The sequence below is a fragment of the Sebastes umbrosus genome, chromosome 18, assembly GCF_015220745.1.
Source record: "Sebastes umbrosus isolate fSebUmb1 chromosome 18, fSebUmb1.pri, whole genome shotgun sequence".
In the NCBI taxonomy this organism is placed as follows: Eukaryota; Metazoa; Chordata; class Actinopteri; order Perciformes; family Sebastidae; genus Sebastes; species Sebastes umbrosus.
The window spans coordinates 5,906,241-5,926,071 of record NC_051286.1 but is presented as its reverse complement, the minus strand read 5'-3'; the positions used below and the strand labels follow the sequence as shown (position 1 = coordinate 5,926,071).

At 40.3% G+C, this 19,831-nt stretch overlaps 1 protein-coding gene and 1 long non-coding RNA gene across 2 annotated transcripts in view; one reads left to right on the top strand and one right to left on the bottom strand.

The window, feature by feature from the left end:
- The window catches only part of LOC119476736, a 115,103-nt gene that overhangs the window by 9,079 nt on the left and 86,193 nt on the right, over window positions 1-19,831 (top strand). Inside the window, exons 2-3 of the long non-coding RNA XR_005204096.1 lie at window positions 4,929-5,082; window positions 16,538-16,693. This is a non-coding gene — a long non-coding RNA (uncharacterized LOC119476736). The remainder of the gene's footprint in view (window positions 1-4,928; window positions 5,083-16,537; window positions 16,694-19,831) is intronic.
- LOC119476735 (disks large-associated protein 2) overlaps window positions 3,467-19,831 on the bottom strand; it is a 110,621-nt gene continuing 94,256 nt past the window's right edge. Inside the window, exons 7-13 of the mRNA XM_037750217.1 lie at window positions 16,595-16,651; window positions 11,019-11,377; window positions 8,589-8,674; window positions 8,083-8,504; window positions 7,001-7,092; window positions 4,905-5,057; window positions 3,467-3,910 (exon numbers count right to left, since the gene is read on the bottom strand). Of these exons, the coding sequence (XP_037606145.1) occupies window positions 3,695-3,910; window positions 4,905-5,057; window positions 7,001-7,092; window positions 8,083-8,504; window positions 8,589-8,674; window positions 11,019-11,377; window positions 16,595-16,651 (1,385 nt within the window). The 3' untranslated portion in view covers window positions 3,467-3,694. The remainder of the gene's footprint in view (window positions 3,911-4,904; window positions 5,058-7,000; window positions 7,093-8,082; window positions 8,505-8,588; window positions 8,675-11,018; window positions 11,378-16,594; window positions 16,652-19,831) is intronic.

Sequence of the window (19,831 nt, the reverse complement as noted above, 5' to 3'; positions counted from 1 at the left end):
AAAACTGAATTGGGTTAAATAAAATCAAACAAAAAGTAAAAGTTTGTCCAATTGAGTTGGATTTTCAGCAGCTGCTCGTCTCCTGGGAAGTAGTTTTTCTTGTTGTTGTTTTTTTGCATCGTTAGGGGCTCTACATTCATGTGGTTAAGGCCGTCCGGTAAGGTAAGGGTTTCAGATTTAGCACTGACTTTAGCACACGTGTCACAAAGTAAAAGCTATTGGTCAGACAAATGCAAGCAAAAATAAACCCCATCATAATCCCAACGACAAGTATGACTCACTGCCTCACACACATATTTACAGAACTGCCCTCCCCGACTGAGTGCTATTCTAATCACAATAAAATGGGAAACTGCAGCATAATTCTAGTGGCCCTATGTCAACATTTGTTTTAATTAACTGTGGTTAGATCGGCAAATGAGGATGAATCATGTACTGCAGATGTTGTGGTATAAAATATGGACAGTATGTTATAGCAGTATGCCCTTGGCTCAGGGTGGGCATATTAGATTATACTTTAAGGTTGGTGGAATGTCAAAGCCTGTAATCTCTCCCACGTGATACATAAATATCACCGACCTCTTTGCATGTTTAGAAAGGAAGTGAAACCGTAAAAACCTTCTCCTCATTTACATCACTGAGGGCATTGCAAAGATGATCTTTTCTAAAGTCACAATCTACCACAAGTCATCGGAGAGACAACGGGCACCATGTTAATAAATCTCTGTTTAAAAAGTCCTTGAGTGTGTGTGTGCGTGCACATAGGACTGGGTAAAGGACAACAGTTTTAGAGTAAAAAGCAGCACCATTTACTATAGTAACTGAATATTGTTAAAGTGTCATTTGCACCTGTCTTTCCTAGACTACATGAGCAGATCAAAAATAACAACAGAAGTGTTTCCGTTATGCCCCACTTGGAACAAAAAGGTTGGATGTTATGAGATAATGGTTTCTGTTAGCAAGACGAATGCACTCAAATCAACCCACAACTGTTTCAACTATAAATACTAAATGTATATTGTGATGTTGGTCATGTGATAGATACTGTAAGTATAATTAAAAGTGTTAGAATCACAATATTGTAATTACGAGAGGCCTGAATGCCGTCAGAAAGAAATGAAAATTAAACAATACGAGGTGCATTTTATATGACCTATAGAGTAACATGAAATTCTGTAGTAAATTTTCCATATCTGTCCTTGCAATTCAACTGCAACAATATCACATGAGCTTCATAAACTACATTTCCCTTGGAAATACAAACATGAATATTATAAGGTGCAAAATGCATTGTTTGATACGGTCACCTCTTCCAGGCTGCGCAAAAACTGTCTTTTGTTAATAATTCATATTTGTTCTGCAATGGAAATGTATCCAGCAGCAGATAACGTACATAGCTTTAAAAATGTGTAGTCCTAAGAAGGGATGGTGTTACATGAATGGAAATGGATAAATTCTGGAATGATGGTCCAGGATTTTTTTTAGCCTTATTTTCATTTATCTCATTCAGCAACAGTGGTCAGCAGCTGCAGCATGCCTGGTTAAAGATGGATGGATGATGTAGTTGTGCAGCACCTCAGACATGCTGTCGGACATTTTTAATACCGTTCTATTTTGACTTTTTAACCACAAACGGGCAGGAAATTGATCAATCAACGTACCAGGTGTTAGCCACCTCCATAGAAAAGACTGTGTGTGAAGTTTGAACCACATCAAAAATAATTTTATTTGTATAGAGTGCTACAGGAATGAGTACTAAAACCTGTAAACGAGTTAGCATTTTAGCACTTCCGGTTCCCTCGCCTGGAAGTCAATGGGTTTTTAGTTAGATGCCTGAAATAAGATCTGTGGTTAACAGAAGCTGAAGAGATTTTAACGTTTATTTCTGCAACATAAATTACGTCAGTAAATATCCTACTTGTGAATTTTTAAGCTTTTACGTCTTAAAAAAGGTGATTGCTAACAAGTGGCTAAATTAGACTCCAAATTGTAAACGCGCCGAGCTCTAGTCCATCTTTAGCTTAGTGGTGGTGACGTGAAGTTATGCAACCGTGGTGTAGTTTGTTTATAGCCTATCGTTAGCTTTTTACTTCTGGCGATTGCTTCAAAAATCATAAAAGTGGTGTTCATTTGTGAAGATTATCTTGCTGAACAAAGTATCATAAACGTTTGTTTGCCACAGATCTTATTTTCTGCAATAATCCAAATCCAATGGAAAAATCCTGTTGGCTTTTAGTCGAGGGAACCCACGGTGATGCTAACTTCCTGGTTGGCTTACCAAAATAGGTCATCCCAACACATTCTGACTCCCAACCCGCCAAATACCGCCGCTTGGTCAGTGCCCCTCGGCATCGGATACCAACGCACGGGGTATCCCTTTTACGTTACTTTTGGATGGACCAGGAATGGTGCGTCAATATGCCCTTGTTACATGCATAGTATCCTTTCAAAATAAACTTCAGTTTTCTCAGGAAGTTTGGTTGAGGCAACACAACCACTTAGTTAGGGTTAGGAAACGGTCGTCGCTGACGTTTACTTCACTGACTAATGACTCACGTGGCTAGCGACTCGTGACTCACAGGACTGACAATAACGAGTCGCGGGACTAACGAGTCACATGACTAACGACTGACGTGACAAAATAAGTCAACGTTACTTTTAGTTTCACACGGGCCCTGAACAGCGGTCTTTTGGTTGAATGTCCAGTCTTTTTTGACCCATCCGCCACCCCTTTTGCCCTGAACGGACTCTCACGCTATTAATACTACGTCACTTGCTACGACCGTTGAATAATGGGTGGGTTTATATTGGAGTTAGTTGAAAGCCCAGTTTCCGATGCTGAGGGGCGCTGCCCAATCGGCGTCATTTGACGAGTTGGGAGTGAGACCTGGGCTGCGTCATCCCTGCAGCATATTCTTTTCAGCAGTTAGATAATAATCTACCTGTTTTTTATTAAAGTCTTTTTCACCTTGCTATGATAACATCAATCTCTGCTGCCGCTGTTCCTTCACACAGGGTGCTTTAGCCCAAGACCATTGTTGCTGGTGAGAAACTCTAGAAAAATTGCACTTTGTGTTTCCTTTCGAATGTGGCGGGTATAGCATTACCCTTACTCACAGCGGGGCAATGGCGACAATGGTGAAGAGTTTTAACAATATGACCAAATAAATCACTAATTTGAATTAATCTTGCTGAGGTGAAATGTATATTTTGGGGTATAGCAGCTCATTCTCGTGGTGCAAAGAGTCCCTTGTGGGTTTAAAGCTACACTAGGCAACTTCACGTGTTTGTGGCTCATGTTTACCGATCTAGTTTTAACAGAAGAATACCGAAAGGGAAAGAGGCAAAAGATCTAATGCTGGTGTGTCCAGTTTTCTCAGTTTTGAGCTTCATTTTAAATATTTTATTTATGACTTTCTGTTGGAGAACGACTGTCCACACCTGACTCACCTGTCCTCTCACTCAGGAAAGATGGGGCGTTCTTCCCTACGGCAGTGCCACATTGATAAAAACGGACGCATTTATGACTGAAATCTTGCCTAGTGTAGCTTCAACAGGGACAACCCAGAGAATGGCGACAGATGATAGTGAAAAAAAAAGGTGGACGAGCAGTGACAAGATGATGACAGCGGACTGGATGTGATGCCACGAGCTGGTGTTGGGGCGGAGGTGGACAAGGATGAATCCGTGGACCTCAAAGCCGCGTTTGGGCTTCAGGGATGTAGATCTCGATGCTGTCTGCCCTCTCTGTAGCTGAGTCCTGTCTGAAAGAAGCCGCTCGTTTGGCAGCCATGAGGCGTCTGCGGGCTTCCTGACGCTGGCGGTCCTGAAGGTCCAGAGAGCGCTCTCGCATCACCCCGCCACGCCCCTTGGACGGCCGCTTTGGCAGAGGTGGTGGCCACTTCCGCTCCTTAGGGTACAGAATGACAGGATTAAAAAAAGGCATCTATAAACACTACAGGACCTATAAATTGATTGTGTAGCCAGAATTACCTTTTACAAAGAGTGTTGTGCAACATTTACCTGCAAAATGTCACCCGTACGACCTACAAATCTGAACACACTAATGTACAAAAGCTTTTGAATGCAAGGGAAGCTTTTCTGATTGCTTGGCAAGCTGGCGTCGGTGTAAAAACGGTGCTTGCCTTGAAGGAGAGAAGCTCAACACCGAGCATCTGTGTCACTGTTTGGGCTCAGCTTCATGGAGCTCGCAATGTGCCCATTAACGGCTGGAGGTAAATAAGTCTCTTACAACTACAACTGTAGCATGAAGACAATTATCCACGTGCCCTGAAGGAGCTGGTCTATCTCTAACACCACATTACCATCTAAATGTGCTTCATCTACAAGCACCACTCTTACAAATGTGCTTTTATTTCAGCTCTTGGGTAGTGGGGATTTAACTGGATTGTTTTGATATTCTTAATGTTTTATGCTATGTACTTTGAAATCAGGTTTTTAAAAAAGCTATGAATGGTATACCAGTATATCCAGGCTGTCAGTATAAAGAATTATAAAAATCAAAAGATTGTCAAAACTGTCAAAAGCCTGTTTTGAACATATTGTTTGTTTTTGTACTTTGTAAGGGCAGCTGCAGTATGTACTAAAAGTAAAAGGAAAAAGTATAGATTTGGAATGTAGCCCCCGTTTTTTTTCTTCTTCTTCACCCATTTGTTAGTCTGTTAACAGGAAATCTCAAATCTACGAATTTCTATTAAGTGCAATTGCTCTGATGTCACTCAATGCAGGTGAAAAGCAGGCTTCACTACTTGACCTTACATTACCACAGACCGAAAGCAGGCGATGAGCTCACGTGTTTAAAAAGGAAGGCAAATGTTGTTAATGTAGTTCTGGAGTCCATTAAGACTAACTATTATGAAAAGGAACATATTAACCAGTGATACCTTCTTGTCTGGGCTCTCCACCAGCTGCCACTGGTTGCTCTTGATCTGCTGCAGCTCATCAAACTTGGCAGTGACGTCATCGATGGAAAGCTGCAAGAGGTCCCAGAATCCAGCCAGGTCCTGAGATGTGGGTCTGGGCATGGCACTGGGGTCCTGAAGAGACAGCGGAGCACCAAAAGTGAGTATTTTATACTCAAGTGAAATTATTTCCCGTCTTTGTTATGTGCAGGATTACTGAACACTAATCACAAACTTAGAAGCTGTCCTGAACCAGCATTATACCACCTGTATCATATTAAAAACTTTAATTAAGAAGCAACAAATAAGCTACAAAGAATCAAAAAAACACTTCACTACAACTACTAAATCTATGTTCAGTGGTGGATGAAGTACCTGAAAGCCACACTTGAGTCAAAGTACAGATATCTAACCAGAAAATTACTTTAGCAGAAGTTAAAGTCACCTATTAGAATATTACTTGAGTAAAAGTGTCCGATATTTTCTGTACTGTACCCATCACATGAATGATGTAACTTGCAGGCTAGGATCACTGATTCGCCAAACCTGCTTGCTCACAATAGTTACGAGTAACGAACATGCTTAGGGGAAATGTATCGGAGTAAAAGTACACATTTTATTTAGGAAATGTAGTGGAGTAAAAGTGAAAGTTGACAGAAATATAAAAACTCATGTAAAGTACAGATACTCCCAAAAAATACTTAAGTACTGTATCAAAAAATATTATTACTTTGTTACATTACACCAGTGTCTATGTTGGAAACTACAGCCTACTTTCAGGACATCAGCCACCTCACCGTTCCCACCACTGTGTGGCAGTACAGCACCAACAGTGGTTCATAACCTCAACTGACTCCCTGAACCTGCCTTTCATTGCATCTTTTTATAACAGCAGTATTAGTCTATTCAATGTAGCAACAATGATTATTAATTATTAAAGGTCATTTTTACGGTCATATGCAGTGATGACTGAATTCATGTGGGAGGGAAATGATATGCATTTGTCCTCTTTTTGTACAAACACCAAGTGTGCACAAATTACTGTCAGCACAGGTGTTTGTGTAAATTATTTTTTAAAGAAGTTTATTGTTATTCTATTGTACTGTAATTTTGCAAAATCATCACTACTCTGTAGAATTTAAATGACAAAAATCTGGTGCTCAACGTTGCTGCATTTCTGTGGTGCATTGCTGCTCATGATACCTGCTGCACCCAGTTGGCTGATGTTGTGACAACTGCAAATCTCATCAGCCAGCCACACACAGACGTGTGCTCATTACCACAGACGGCAAACACAGAACGAGTGTGATCTCAGACCAAGAAAAGGTCTGTCATGTCAAACTTCAAAGCACGTTTGGAGCTTTTTATAGACACGTCGTGCAGTTCCCCCTCCGTCCAGAAGGGAAACAGAGTCATTCTCTCATTCAGAGACACGTCTGAAAGCTCAGGGCAATCTAAGGCTTGTCACTACCAATGTTAGACTTAATTCATCATCCTATTATCTACGGGGAGAGAGAAGGAGCGAGCGCGGCCCAAAAACCATCCAAAACAGAGCAACACACCGAGTTACAAATGCACAAAACAGGCAGCGAGAGCAGCACCTCCACAAGGTTTTGCATTTCATTGAGAAAATTAGCTACGCGTTAGTGATTAAGTGCCTGTCTCTCTCGACTGTATCTGCAGAAACATTATGACACTATCACCCTCTGATATATGCTGACTCTGTGGATAGTTAGCATTAGAAAAGGTGTGAGTTTCCAGTCGACGTGACACGAGGGCTAAACAGGGAGACAGTGTGGCGGTCCATTATTCAAACTCTCATTCAAATGTGTATTAATGGATAGCCTCAACACAGGTGCTGCTTCCTATTGGAATTCCCCTTTCGTTTGCTGTGGGGTCAATAGCGGCAGAGGGACTGCTTCGCTATTGATCTCTGTGGTCTATTTCTGGAAGGCGCACAAGTGCAGCGTCAGGCCGAGCAAGAGAAGCCCATCAACAAGTTTACCCCCTGATCTTTCTGTGTTTTTACATGTAACACATTAACAGCATGTAGGTCGATACCGTGACATTCTACTCACCAGATTCTGCTGACATAGCCAGTAAAACTGCTGAAACTTTTGAGACATTAGTAGCTGAGCACTTCCCACTGCACTCCGGATTTTTCCTAGGACTGGTGGACACACACACATAGAGAGAGAGAGAGACAGAAAAATAGAGATTCTGGTTTTATCACTGACAGCTTGATAAATGCTAACATGTTGAGCATTCACAAGGATCCAATCTGCTCACAGAACACCTATCACGACTCTGTGTTTTCATAGTCAACATGACAGTTAATACTCTGAATGATCACTTTATACATACTGCAACAAAGTTATCATAGAACACCATACTTGCCAATCTTGAGACCTTCAAAAAATGGAGGATTTCAAAACCAAAGCTGGGGGTCGTCCCCCAGAAAAGAAAATGAGCTTCAGAGACTTTTTTCTTGCATTTTGGTGACTTTAAAAGACTGAAATAACAAAATGATAACCTACGAAGTACACTGCAACAGCATTTTTATATTAAACTTTTAATTTTACCTTTTAATTCTCAGGAAAGAAAACAGAATAATTTCCCCCTCTGGCATAAACTTGTATGAATCTCTGGCATGAACTAATATTCATAAGTTTTTATTAATTTTTTGCGCCTGCTTGAGTATTTCTTTCTCTTAGTACTCTCCAGTTCTCTCTCCGTCTCTCACTCACTGAAGGCCATTTCAGACACAATGCGTCAACGGCACCACCGCGCTCTGTAACTCGTTCTCTGGGTGCTGCACGCTGTGATGTGCACTGAACCCAGCGGCGAGCACAGCTCAAACATGAGCTCAAACTGCGCTGTGTCGCGAGCATAGACTGCTCTCTTATTTGGACTATATTTGGTGTAGATGTATTGTCGTCCAGCTGGAAACAGTAGAGCTTATAGACGCTGTACAGTGCCAGAAACAGGTTGTGATAATGAAAAGGGGGGAAAAAAAGTGTGACATTTTTTTAAATCAGGAGAAATACGGGAGAATTGTGACTCCGGAAAGAAACCAGGTGTCCCGGGAAAATCGTGAGGGTTGGCAAGTATGTAGAGCACGTATCATAAAAGCAGTGACCTCAGACAACAATGTAGTTACCCTCAGGACACTCACTCTCCTCTGTCAGGTCATGCTCCTCTGCTTCCCTCTCCATCTCTTTGCACCATCCCTCCAGCCGCTTGGTTTCGTTGTGAAGGAGCTGCATGAACCAGCTGCCGTCCCTGCGGAGGGGGGACACTCGGCCCGTTTCCACGCTCTCCAGACTGGGTTCGACCAGCCAGGGTTCAGGCTGCGGGCTGGGGGGCCCGCTGGAAGGCCGGTAGTCCTCCCTGTAACTGAACAGGCCTTGCGTGCGCACCGTGCGGATGGCCCCATACTGCGTGGGCGTGCTGGGCTCGGAGTGGCGACCGAAGCCGCCGCCGAACTGCAAGCCCTTGTCCTCCATTGAGGGAAAGCCCTCCAGCTCCATGTCTGCTTGTACTGCAGTGGTCACACTGTTGGAGCGCTTGAACCTCCCATGCCTAAAATTGCAGACAAAAAAAACGCAACTTTAAATGTACTTAACTTTGACCATGGACACTGTTTCTTCTGTCTGAGCCACGTACCGTTTGTGATCCTCCACCTGGATCCCTATAGAGTGGAACTGAGGAATGCCTTTACTTTCAGTCTCAGAGTCTGTCACAGTTTCCACCTGGTGAATACAGACAACTGTCAAATCATCGTTATTCACAAGTGAAATGATTAAAGTACAGACTCATGTCTACCCCTCAAAATGTCAGCTTGACATTTAGAAATGTGTTATATGTTGACTAGATTTCTGACTTTATTTCAGAAGATTGTCTTTTAGCCCGCAGTATAATTGGTGGGTGTGGTGGTTCTGATTGCGGCTTTTAACGATTCATAAAATGTGCTCTTTATTTATTATTAACAACATATGTTACAAAAACTTACAAAACAGCTTGTTTGACACATATAGGCCTGCAATGATGCTGCTCAAACCTACAGGTGTCTTTCAGTGCTAAACAAGGAGCATAAGAGAGGCTGACAGTTAGGAACTGTAAGAAACCAGCACCTGTGGGTCTGAAAGGTGAAGCCAAAGTGCCTTAAACTTGCATTCTCTCTAATAGCCATCATGTGGTGACTCCTCTGGTTGCAAAAAGAAGTCTGATTGTATAGAAGTCTATGAGAAAATGAGCCTACTTCTCACTTGATTTATTACCTCAGTAAACATTGTAAACATGAGTTTATGGTCTCAATCGCTAGTTTCAAATCTTCTTCAATACAGCATGATGTTCATTTAGTAAATTATGATCCCATTTAGAGTCAAATAGACCATAAAGCAGGGTATGCTTTAGGGCGTGGCTACCTTGTGGTTGACCGGTCGCTACCATGGCGTTGTCTGGTCTGGGAGTTGTCTGTGTTTTCGTCTTAGTGTTTTCAGTTCACGAAAGTTAATTTTAACCTTTTTGGACGCCTAAAAATGTTTTATTCGGTTGTCCTTAGCTCCAGCTGCCAAATGTACAACTGCAGTGTGGGTAGTTGTATGGATGTTAATGAGTAGTATAATAAGTTCAACCTTATTCAGGTTTTTGGTACGAAGGAAACTGAAAATAGAATCATCAACTAGCTGGGTTATGGCTGGTACAGTTTCCACTCTAAACAGCTACTTTTACAACAGGACCATGCTCAGACGTCTGTGGGCGACATGCAGGTACAACATGGTCCACACACAGACAGTCACCTCCAAAGTCGGAGCTAACAACTGAGGGCATTTTCCTCCAGGAGATGCAGGAGCTACCTAAGTTAGTCAGACAGTTGGCACACAAGGCAGAATCCTTATCTTGCGGTGGAGCTACTTGTTCAAGTATGGGCTCTAATATTATCAGGCCAACGCTATCAGCTAGCTCAAGAAGAATTTAACAGGTTAAACACCCGGATCACAAACTAGAACAAAGAGAGTGAGAGAGATCCTCATTGTACTCTTCATTACTGCTGCACGTAATACCGCCTGACACTTGTAAAGGTCAACAAGCCTCCAAAACCTCGTAGAGTACTTCACACAGATTGGTACATTTGGGAATTTGTAATGCCAAAAAAAATGACAGGATTAACTAATTTGCACATGTGTGTAGTTCAGCATTGTGAAGTCTGCCTGGGGACGTGGACATAGAGGGAGTCTTTAATAAAGAAATCTAATCCTATTGTCATATAATAATCCAATGGTGCAATGACTGCAATGCAGTTGAAACACTACAGTACATACAAATATGCCTGTTGTGATCTAATAAAACAAAAGTGTATTTGGTTGATTTAAGTCAGGGCTGCCCAAAGTGGGGCCCCATCAGGTTTGATTTTAGAGTTAGGTACTGGTATCATGTGAAACTAGAAGCAACCATGTCATGCTAGCTTGTTGGCAAGTAGGTTAAATAAAGCTCCACAGTTAGGTAAAATATTGGCAAGGAAAAACTGGCATGGCCATTTTCCCACGAGTCTTCCCTTTACAGACATGTCCACTTTATGATAATCACATGCAGTTTGGGGCAAAAAACATGCAGTTTTTTGCATGCAGTATAAATTTGCGCCTATTCTAAAATGGTGTACTTGAATATTTCTGCATGCTGGGGTCCCTAAACAGTCTTGGAAATGCATAAATTGGGTATGATTAGAAATGAGCCTGGTGGGTTTTATAGGGTTAACTATGTAAAAGCTACAATAATATTCAGTTAGGGGAACTTCTTTACAATACAATACAATAGGTGTTTACTTGTGGTCCGTGGCCCACCATTGAGTTCCAGTTTTGGCCCTATAAGGGAAAAAGTTTGGGCACCCTTGAATTAAGTTATTGAGAACTGTGAGAGATGGTTTTACTGTGACTTGATTTCACAGGACAGCTCTCATACATATTAACACTGTGAATATCCAAATGAGAAATTATCCTTTCAGCCAGGACTAGATAGAAGGAGACAGATGAGATTGGTGTCATTAGCATGAAGGCTGCGTAGTGAGACTGCAGAGAGAGAGCAGCATTTTGTTACCTGTATCCCGATAGAGGAACGTGGGGTTTTGAGGTACTCCTCGGCCTTGGACACCAGCACCGCTTTGTCGCACGTCTGCACCGAGGTGTGGCTGCCCAAAGACGAATGCCTCTTGCCCGCCGCCGACTCCATGGCCATGGTGACCGCCTTGGTGCTGTCCAGGCTGTCCATGGAGCTGTAGATAGGACGACCGAGGCTATCCGTGGTCCACAGACCGCCCCGCGGAATCCTGCCCTCCTGGTAGGCATCTTGGGTGGATTCTGTGCTGCTCTGGGCTGTCACAGAGATAAGAGGCTTGGTGGTGGTGCGCGGGGGCACAGGAGGTGGAGTCTTCTTGTAACTGGGAGGGTATGATACCGCTGGATAGCACAAGCAGGATGAGAGGACGAGGACAAGGCAAGACAAGGGTAGAGGATAAAATAAAACGTGAGAAATGAAAGAATGTGGCCAAAAGCTGACAAGGGCCAAGTGCTGCAGTTCACCTGGATCACACAGTGTGTGATAGAAGAGCGTCGTAGCTATGCATGATGGGAGATTAGGCATCAGGGAAATGTCAGTAAGATGGAAAGCAACAGCAGCTTTGTAATATGTCTGTGCTTATTGGGGAGGTGCGATGAAGGATTATGGGAAAGATTTGCTCTTTTAAGTGCAAATGAGAATCTGATGGTAATCCATCCAGATGGACCTCACAGCAGAGTTGGAAACAGACCAGCTTTACTCGCTGGATATCATTTTTTTTCTTCTTCAAAGCTATGATAAAACACTGACTTAACACGTAGTTGCTAAGCAGACAAATCTTCATGGATTTTTTTACATGGTAAATGAAGTTTTCCATTTTAAGAGATTGCAATACATAAAGTAAATCCTAGAATGGCCCCTATAGTGCTTCAGATCAATGCATTTAGCCTCCTATTCATTTCCTCATGTATTACTTATATACACTCAGTGGCCACTTTATTAGGTCCGCCTGTACAGTCTAATATAATCCATCCAATATTAATAGCCCTGCCATAACATGGCAAGAAGCTCACTGGTCAGAAATGTGTAAATTCAATTTATTACTGAGGTCATAGTTAAAGGTGGTGTTGTACTGGACTACATTATATTTTTGTCCTCCCTATTTATATACATGAGGGGTGCAGAATATTACAATAGGGCTGCAACTAATGATTATTTTCATTGTTGATTAATCTGTTGATTATTTTCTCAATTAATCGATTAGTTGTTTACTCTATAAAATGTCAGAAAATGGTAAAAAATGTTGATCAGTGTTTCTCAAGATGACATTTACTGTCTTAGAGGAGGAAAGAAACCAGAAAATATTTACATTCAAGAAGCTGGTATCAGAGAATGTTTACCTTTTTTTTCTTAAAAATGACTCAAACCGATGAATCGATTATCAAAATAGTTGGCGGTTAATTTAATAGTTGACAACTAATCGATTAAACTCTATATTAGAAAGACCTCTGAATTTAACGCAGTCCAGTAAAACACCACCACTAACTATGAATTCAATGATAAAACATGTAATTGAATGAACACCTCTATGATTATGTCAACAAAACAAACAGGTGCAGGCAGAGCGCCACACACACAAACACACACACACATAAACCACTTTGGATTACAGGTAATTAAGTGCAATAAGAAATAAGAAACCACAGGGAACTCTGTTAAGCTAAATCCAGTCACAGACTTGACTTCCTTCCAACTTGAAGGGGCTGCAGTTCTGCAAGACACAGTGGGTGGATACCGAAATGAAAAGAGCACGGTGACTCAGGCAGTACGCAACTCCACACACTCTATTTATACTCATTCTACCCATTTGACTTACTTTCAAAGCTGAAAACGTTACAGATTGCTCGGTACCAGATACAGATCGAGTGACATGAACCTCTGCATTTCCTTACCACCAGTATCTTGTCATGATTATCATGTGGTATCACAACCATCACGATGTGAAAATAATAGTTTATTTCTATGTCCATGGCTTTTCTAAAACATTCTCACTGTTTAATCATTTTAACAAATAACAAATTATATTTTTAATCAGAGATATCTGATCATAAAACTGCAGTAGAAATGATGTATACATTAATCTAAACCCTCACTTCCTTATAATCTTTTTAAAGACATGTAAAACATATACTGGGGCTGCACAATTAATGGAAATTGTATCTAAATCGCAATATGGCCTTCAGCAATTTTCAAATCACAAGAGACGCAATATTTGTTAAAGGCGAAATAGCATTTTAAATTAAATATTGTGGTGCTGCAGAGATTACCTGGCATACACATCATATTCTACAGACTTTAGAAAACTTCTTTATTTGGTACAGATCCCCACAAAATGAGAGAGTGAGAATAATGATGTAAAAATTAGCATTCCCTCTAATATAGCCATTGCAATATCAGTCAAATTATCGCAATTTGATATATTTTTTTAAATCGTTCAGCCCTAACATATGCCTAACTTATTTTTCTTCTGGAACCTCACCTTCTAATTAAAGACATCCATCCTATGTCAACATTTATAATATATACAGTACAGTATATTCTATATTATATGGCCGAGTTACTGCTCCCGTCAGTCCGAATTAAACTGATAAATTGAGTTTGTTGTTTACTCTGGAGAGATGAAACACTGCAGATGTTACCTACCCGAACTACAGAACGTATTATCTTCTATTATCAGCTAATGTGTCCATGAAAATGTCACAAATAACAAGGTTTCCCCCCTTTGAAAGCATGACTGTGAACAGCAGCAAATACTGTGCTTAAAACCAGTGAGTCAGGAGATTGTTTGTTTCAAAACTGCAAGTTTGACCTGATGGTGGCGCTACATGAAAGGTCAACATTAGACTTAGTGGGAATGTGCACTAAGTTGGTAACAAACAGTCACATGGTCCCTTTGCAGAGGTAATGGATGTGACTGTACTCCCTCAGTAGGGTGATGATAAGACTCTCAATTAGCCAATCATCTTACTGAAAGATGAGTCAGCACTACACAGCTCTTCATTCATATACTTTATGCTTGCCTAAATGGATTGACATTTTCACAACACATTTGTAGCCCTTACACGCCTACATTTATGTGCTGGGTGTGATTACACAATTATTTGCAGCTTAGGTTAATGTTGTTTAGTGAGAACATTTAATTTGCTGACTCCTTTTGGGCTGTCACATCACCACATGATAAGCTTATGAGAGGAAAAAGAAAAATCACTATGTCTTGTAATAACACTGACTGGACACCAGATGTCCTCCTATAGACTGAACATAGCCCCCTTAGAGATCTACCTGGGCAATACAGGATTTTATCAGTGGATTAAGATAAGGGATTTCACAAGTACTGGGATTTATGAGTGTCTATATTAACATCCTTATATCTAGTTTCAGGTTTCAGAATGAAAAAAAAACATTATACAGGTGTGCTTTTTTTCCACATTGGGACTTGATTTAGATAACTTATTTAGAAGGGTGTTTTAAAGGTCCCATATTGTAAAAAGTAAGATTTTCATGTCTTTTATATTATTAAGCAGGTTTAAGTGCTTTATAAATACTGTGAAAGTATCGAAGCGCTCAATATACGGAGAAATACACACAGCCCGTATTCAGAAATTGTGCGTTTGAAACAAGCCGTTAGGATTTCTGTCCATTTGTGATGTCACAAATATACAATATTTAGACCATTACACGGTTTTAAACGTAAACATTCTAAATGTGTCCCAGTTTATTCCTGGTTGCAGTGTATGTAAATAACATCAGCTGACGGGAAGTAAACATGGACCCAAACTGTTGCCAGGCAATGCAATTCTGTTGCAATTCCGTTGCAATTCCATTGAAATGCACTAAAACGGAGCGTTTCAGACAGAGGGTAAATACAGGTATATTTAGGCAGACAGTATGAGGAAAATAAAGTTTTTTTTAACATTACAGCATTTAACATGTTCTAGTAGAAACACAAAAAACAAGTATGAACCTGAAAATGAGCACGATATGGGACCTTTAAAACCCAATTTATTGTACAAGTATTAAGTATTTATTTTTTCCTTTTTCCTCTACCTCAATGTAATGTAATATTTTTGTAGGTGATGGATTTTCTGATATATGAGATGATGAATATGACATCAAATGACATGTTTGATATTTAGAAGTATGGCTTTTGTATTGCTGTTGTTCATCAAATTGTGAATTGTTTGTGGATGTTTTTATCACGCTAGTGTTTTGGATGAACTACACCTGCCATCATAGAGCTTGTTTGCCTATTGGTGTGATTTATGTATAAATATGGACGTGGTTTCCACCTTTTCAAACACTTTGACCTGACAAAGATTCAAGCAGGATCGTAACATAGTCAATACAAATATTGTGGCATGGAGTAGTGTGCAGGCGTTACCTTTTCTTTACTGGCGCTGACAGTATAGCCTCAAAAAATCGATGCATTCACAAGACCTGTCCTGCTCTCTTCAGCTACATGAAGACCTACAGTCTAAGTAATAATGTTGAACAAACAGTAAGAGCCCTTGAACACAAAAAAAGGAGAAGATGAAAAAAGGCAAGTTGAGGAAAAGTGTTCAACAAAGTTGAATTTGCAGGGCTACTGTGCAGCAGGTTTTCCTCTGAAATACTCCAGTTGAAAGTTTGGCTAATATAGTAGTCCAGGGAGGCATCCTGTCCTCTTGTGTAGTCAGTTGTGGCCCGGCTGTGTTTGAATTTGATTGTTTGCTTTAGCACCGCTGCACCGGGCAGTTCAGTAAACAGACCCACACACTGGAGGTGCAGCCAAGACTAAATGGACCTGAATGTCATGCTATAAAATAGTGTTGCTGCTCGGCTTAAAAGCTTTTGTAGTATTACAAGTAAACAGTGAGGACCCTGGTAGTTTCTGCCTTTAACACAGGCATTTTGACACATCATCAGCCCCCATCCAAACACAAATTAACCAGCCTTCTTACAGTTTATCCTCATCTAATCTCCTCCCTGTCCTCACTGACCATATACAGTCTATGTCAGTGACTATCTGATGTTTCTGTTTGCCATCAACTCTCACAGTGAATCAACAGTGAACATCATATCAGAACGTTTGGGGAACAGCAGAGTAACGTTATTGCCTAAACAATTAGGTATAGTCTAATTAATCAATTGACTGCTCGTCAGAAAAAGTCAGTCCTATGGGGTGATTGTTTGATTCTCACAACATAATGTTAACATAGGTTTTCATTTTTAGTTAATATTTTGAAAGAGACAATATTGTATGAACAGTGAAACGATAAAAAAAGCCTCTGTGTTAACAGCCCGTACATTACCCGTCGATATGAGTTCCCCCCTACCTAAAACCTAACTAACTACTGAGGGCGGAGCTGCAGGACTGAAAAACTATTCGACGGGGGAACAGACTTCAACTTAACACCTGTTCATATTCACTTCTCTCTCTCTCTCTCTCTCTCTCTCTCTCTCGCTCTCTCTCTCTCTCGCTCTCTCTCACCCATGGATGTATGACTGCAACTGAAACGTAGTTTGCAAAGATAAAGTGCTGCTAGTATGGAGGAGATGAGATGGAGACGGACTGGTACCTGGAGGAGGCTGAGCGCGGTCCACACTGCAGGAAGTAGGGAGACGAAACTGAATCCCTGCAAGGAGCAAGCGACACCAGTTAGAAACGACAAATGCAGGTGTTGAACACACTAATGCACATCCTACAGGGACTCATCTTTCTATACCTACCACAACTAACTCCAAGAGGTCTAAAGCTCATTGAAAAGTATTTACAGAATGTTTTCTTTTATGCCTATCCAGTTGGTAAGTCAGTAAGTAACAGGCAGAGAGAGAGAAACACAGATATGCTCAATTTACAGTGTTATAAATGGGCCACATCAATGTTGAATACGCAGAGCTGAATGCACTTGGAGAAAGTGCATTTGGCCTATATGATTTAATATGAGTGAATTACATTTACAGTCCTACTATAACAAAGTCAAACACTGCTTCACCACATATAGACAAAAAGGGGAAATGTTTGTCATTATTGAGCATTTGCTGTGTTTCTGTCTCAAAATGCACGATATTCTAATGGCACTGACAAAACTTGCAACTTGATGGGCAATGCTCATAGGCAACAATTGTCCAGGAGGTGCCTCAACCTTATAACAAATCTTATCGCCAAGGACATTTCAATATTTATTCGTCTAGACTTTGTACTTGTTCCCTTTTGCTTCTGTTGGAGCTGCCAATGTTGTCCAGAAACATCATACTGCATTATAAAACCAATAGGATCACAGTATAATAAAGTAAGTGGTAAAAGATCATCCAAAATGGACCAAACTGGAAATCAAAACGGAAATCAGCTATATTGTTTTTAGCAAAAATAAAAAATCAATGTTTGCCAAGGTTGTTAGAAATGTTTGCCCATCTGCATTGCCCTAATATGTTGACCATGTACCATTATCTAAAGATAAATCCTTACTTATCAGGCATGACATAACATGCATCATCTAAATCTAAAAACAGACAGCTACACCTTATCTTATTATACACATAAGACACAGAACAGACATCATTAAAACATAAATATGAAAATCAAATTTTAAAGTTCACGATTTAATGAAAACCGATTTAAATTGTTCCAATTAACGGTCTTAAATGGCGAGATAATAATAATAATGTTCCAATCTTTGGATATTATATGAAGAAATATTCAATATTCAAGTATTAAACTTGGTTTATTATCAGTACAGTGTGTCTCCTCATAGAGACACAGAACATTGCAATTTTTCGGAGTATGAGGCCAAATAAATGTCATGTACAGACAAAGACTTAGAAGAAGAGACACAGACAAATCATTATAATCAACTACTGAATTAGCCACTCCACAACTGTAGGAAAATGCCACAAACATGAGCTTGAATAGGAACATTTCAGTCTCTGTCAAGTGGCATTTTTTTTGTAGTTCTAACAGAAATGAGGTTCAGACAATAGGGAAACAAAGAAAATCAGACAAAATGTGCTGAGCGACCAAGACAAAGAACATGTGTTTAAACGGAAAAGCAAGACAGTCTATTTTTTTTTTTACTTCTTGACTGCCTCTGGTGATGTAACAGTATAGTATATTGAAAAGCGTTGCATGCTGTACTGAAGCATGTGGAGTTCCACTTTTCACATTCCCGTTTTTCAAATCTTTTACTGAATGGGTATGACTACCCCACTTATATTTATATGTTTACTGCATTCAAATCCCTTTTGTTATTGGTTGCATGAGCTTAAGCCATACTTTACATGAAGTGCAAGTACACTGCTGCACCTAAAGTACATGTAATTATAATCAGGGCTAATTCCTGGAAATGTAATTATAATCACTTATCGTGTTCACACTCTGCCATGTGAACATGATGAGTGCAGCTGAGATTCCAGATTGATTATATAGGCACTATACGGTACTTACATGGACTTTACGTAAAGTGTGACCTAATATCATTTTGGTGCAGAGAATATTTCAACAGACCTTCTCTCTCGTGCTTTTTCAACAAGGCCCCTCAAACCTTTTTGCTCCTTTGTGGTCAAGACTTAAATTTCAGAAAAAAAATCGCAGCACAAGTTCTGACTGCGACTCCTCCCCGTCCGACTCCCTCCATTTGTGCCAGAGCCCGTTCTTGCCATAGTTGTGGACTCAGACTGGCAAAGAGGCCGGTGAGATGCTGTTCTTACTCAGGTCAGGGTGGATTGTGGCTTAATGGCGTGCAATGACTGGCGAGCTGCATTCATGAGCATGGGGGCTGAAGATGTAACAACGTGAATGTGAAGTCTCTTATGTTTTGTTTGACTCCAGAACAAATTTATCATGAAAACTGAGTTACTATCTAGCTTCACTCCATTTTAGCAAAGATACAGAAAAAAATATATTTCTTTTATCTATATTCTAGTAATTATATTGCAAAATCATTGTAGTCTAAAGCCTTAAAGTCACCGCCTCCAGCTTTATCTAGTCGCAATAAAATGATTATCTCTCTCTTTCTTTAACAATTTGTTCTCCTGGCTGTCAGAGCGATGAGTCGTGAGTGCATACTGTATATGGATGAACAAGTTTAAAGCATTGCTTCTCTTTTACATAATTGCATGAATTTAGCATGTAGCCCACTCCAACGTTTATCACGAAGCCAATGTTCATTGCGAGGCACATCACAACATCCTTAATGTAAAAATAACTGAGAAAAAAAGCATATACATTTGACGATTGCTGTAGATCTCACATCATTGCATCAGTAAAAATGTCTCCTCAGTGATAGCCTCCAGGATTAAGTGCCAATTAGATCTTACTTGTGCACTGAAATAGCCTAAAATTGACTTGTCTTTTGAACATTTTTTGCTGCTCACCTAAATGGCTTTTTCTTAAGTGTGCATAAAAGACACGTATTGCCACAGGCGAAATAAATTATTGTGTTTAGCTAAAATAACACAGTGCTTTGCAAAAAAAAAAAAGAGTATTGACTAAGGCGAATTTAAATTACTATACCTGAACCAACCATTGTGAAGATATCTCCTCAGGCCTAGGATTGAGCTTGTGTACTGATGGCACTGGTGGTTAGCAAAGTCGGATGAGTGGATGGATCTATAAATGGATGAATGGATGGATGGATGGATGATTTGACATAGGACAACTAGCAGGACTTGTTGCGGGTGTGTATAGGGCAGTGATTCCAGCTGATTCTGCTGGATATACAAAATTTTAAAAAGTAGGTTTGTGTAGCCTCTTTTTTCAAGAGCCCTACAATAAAACAAGCATGTTGTTCATAGCCACATACATATATACATACAGT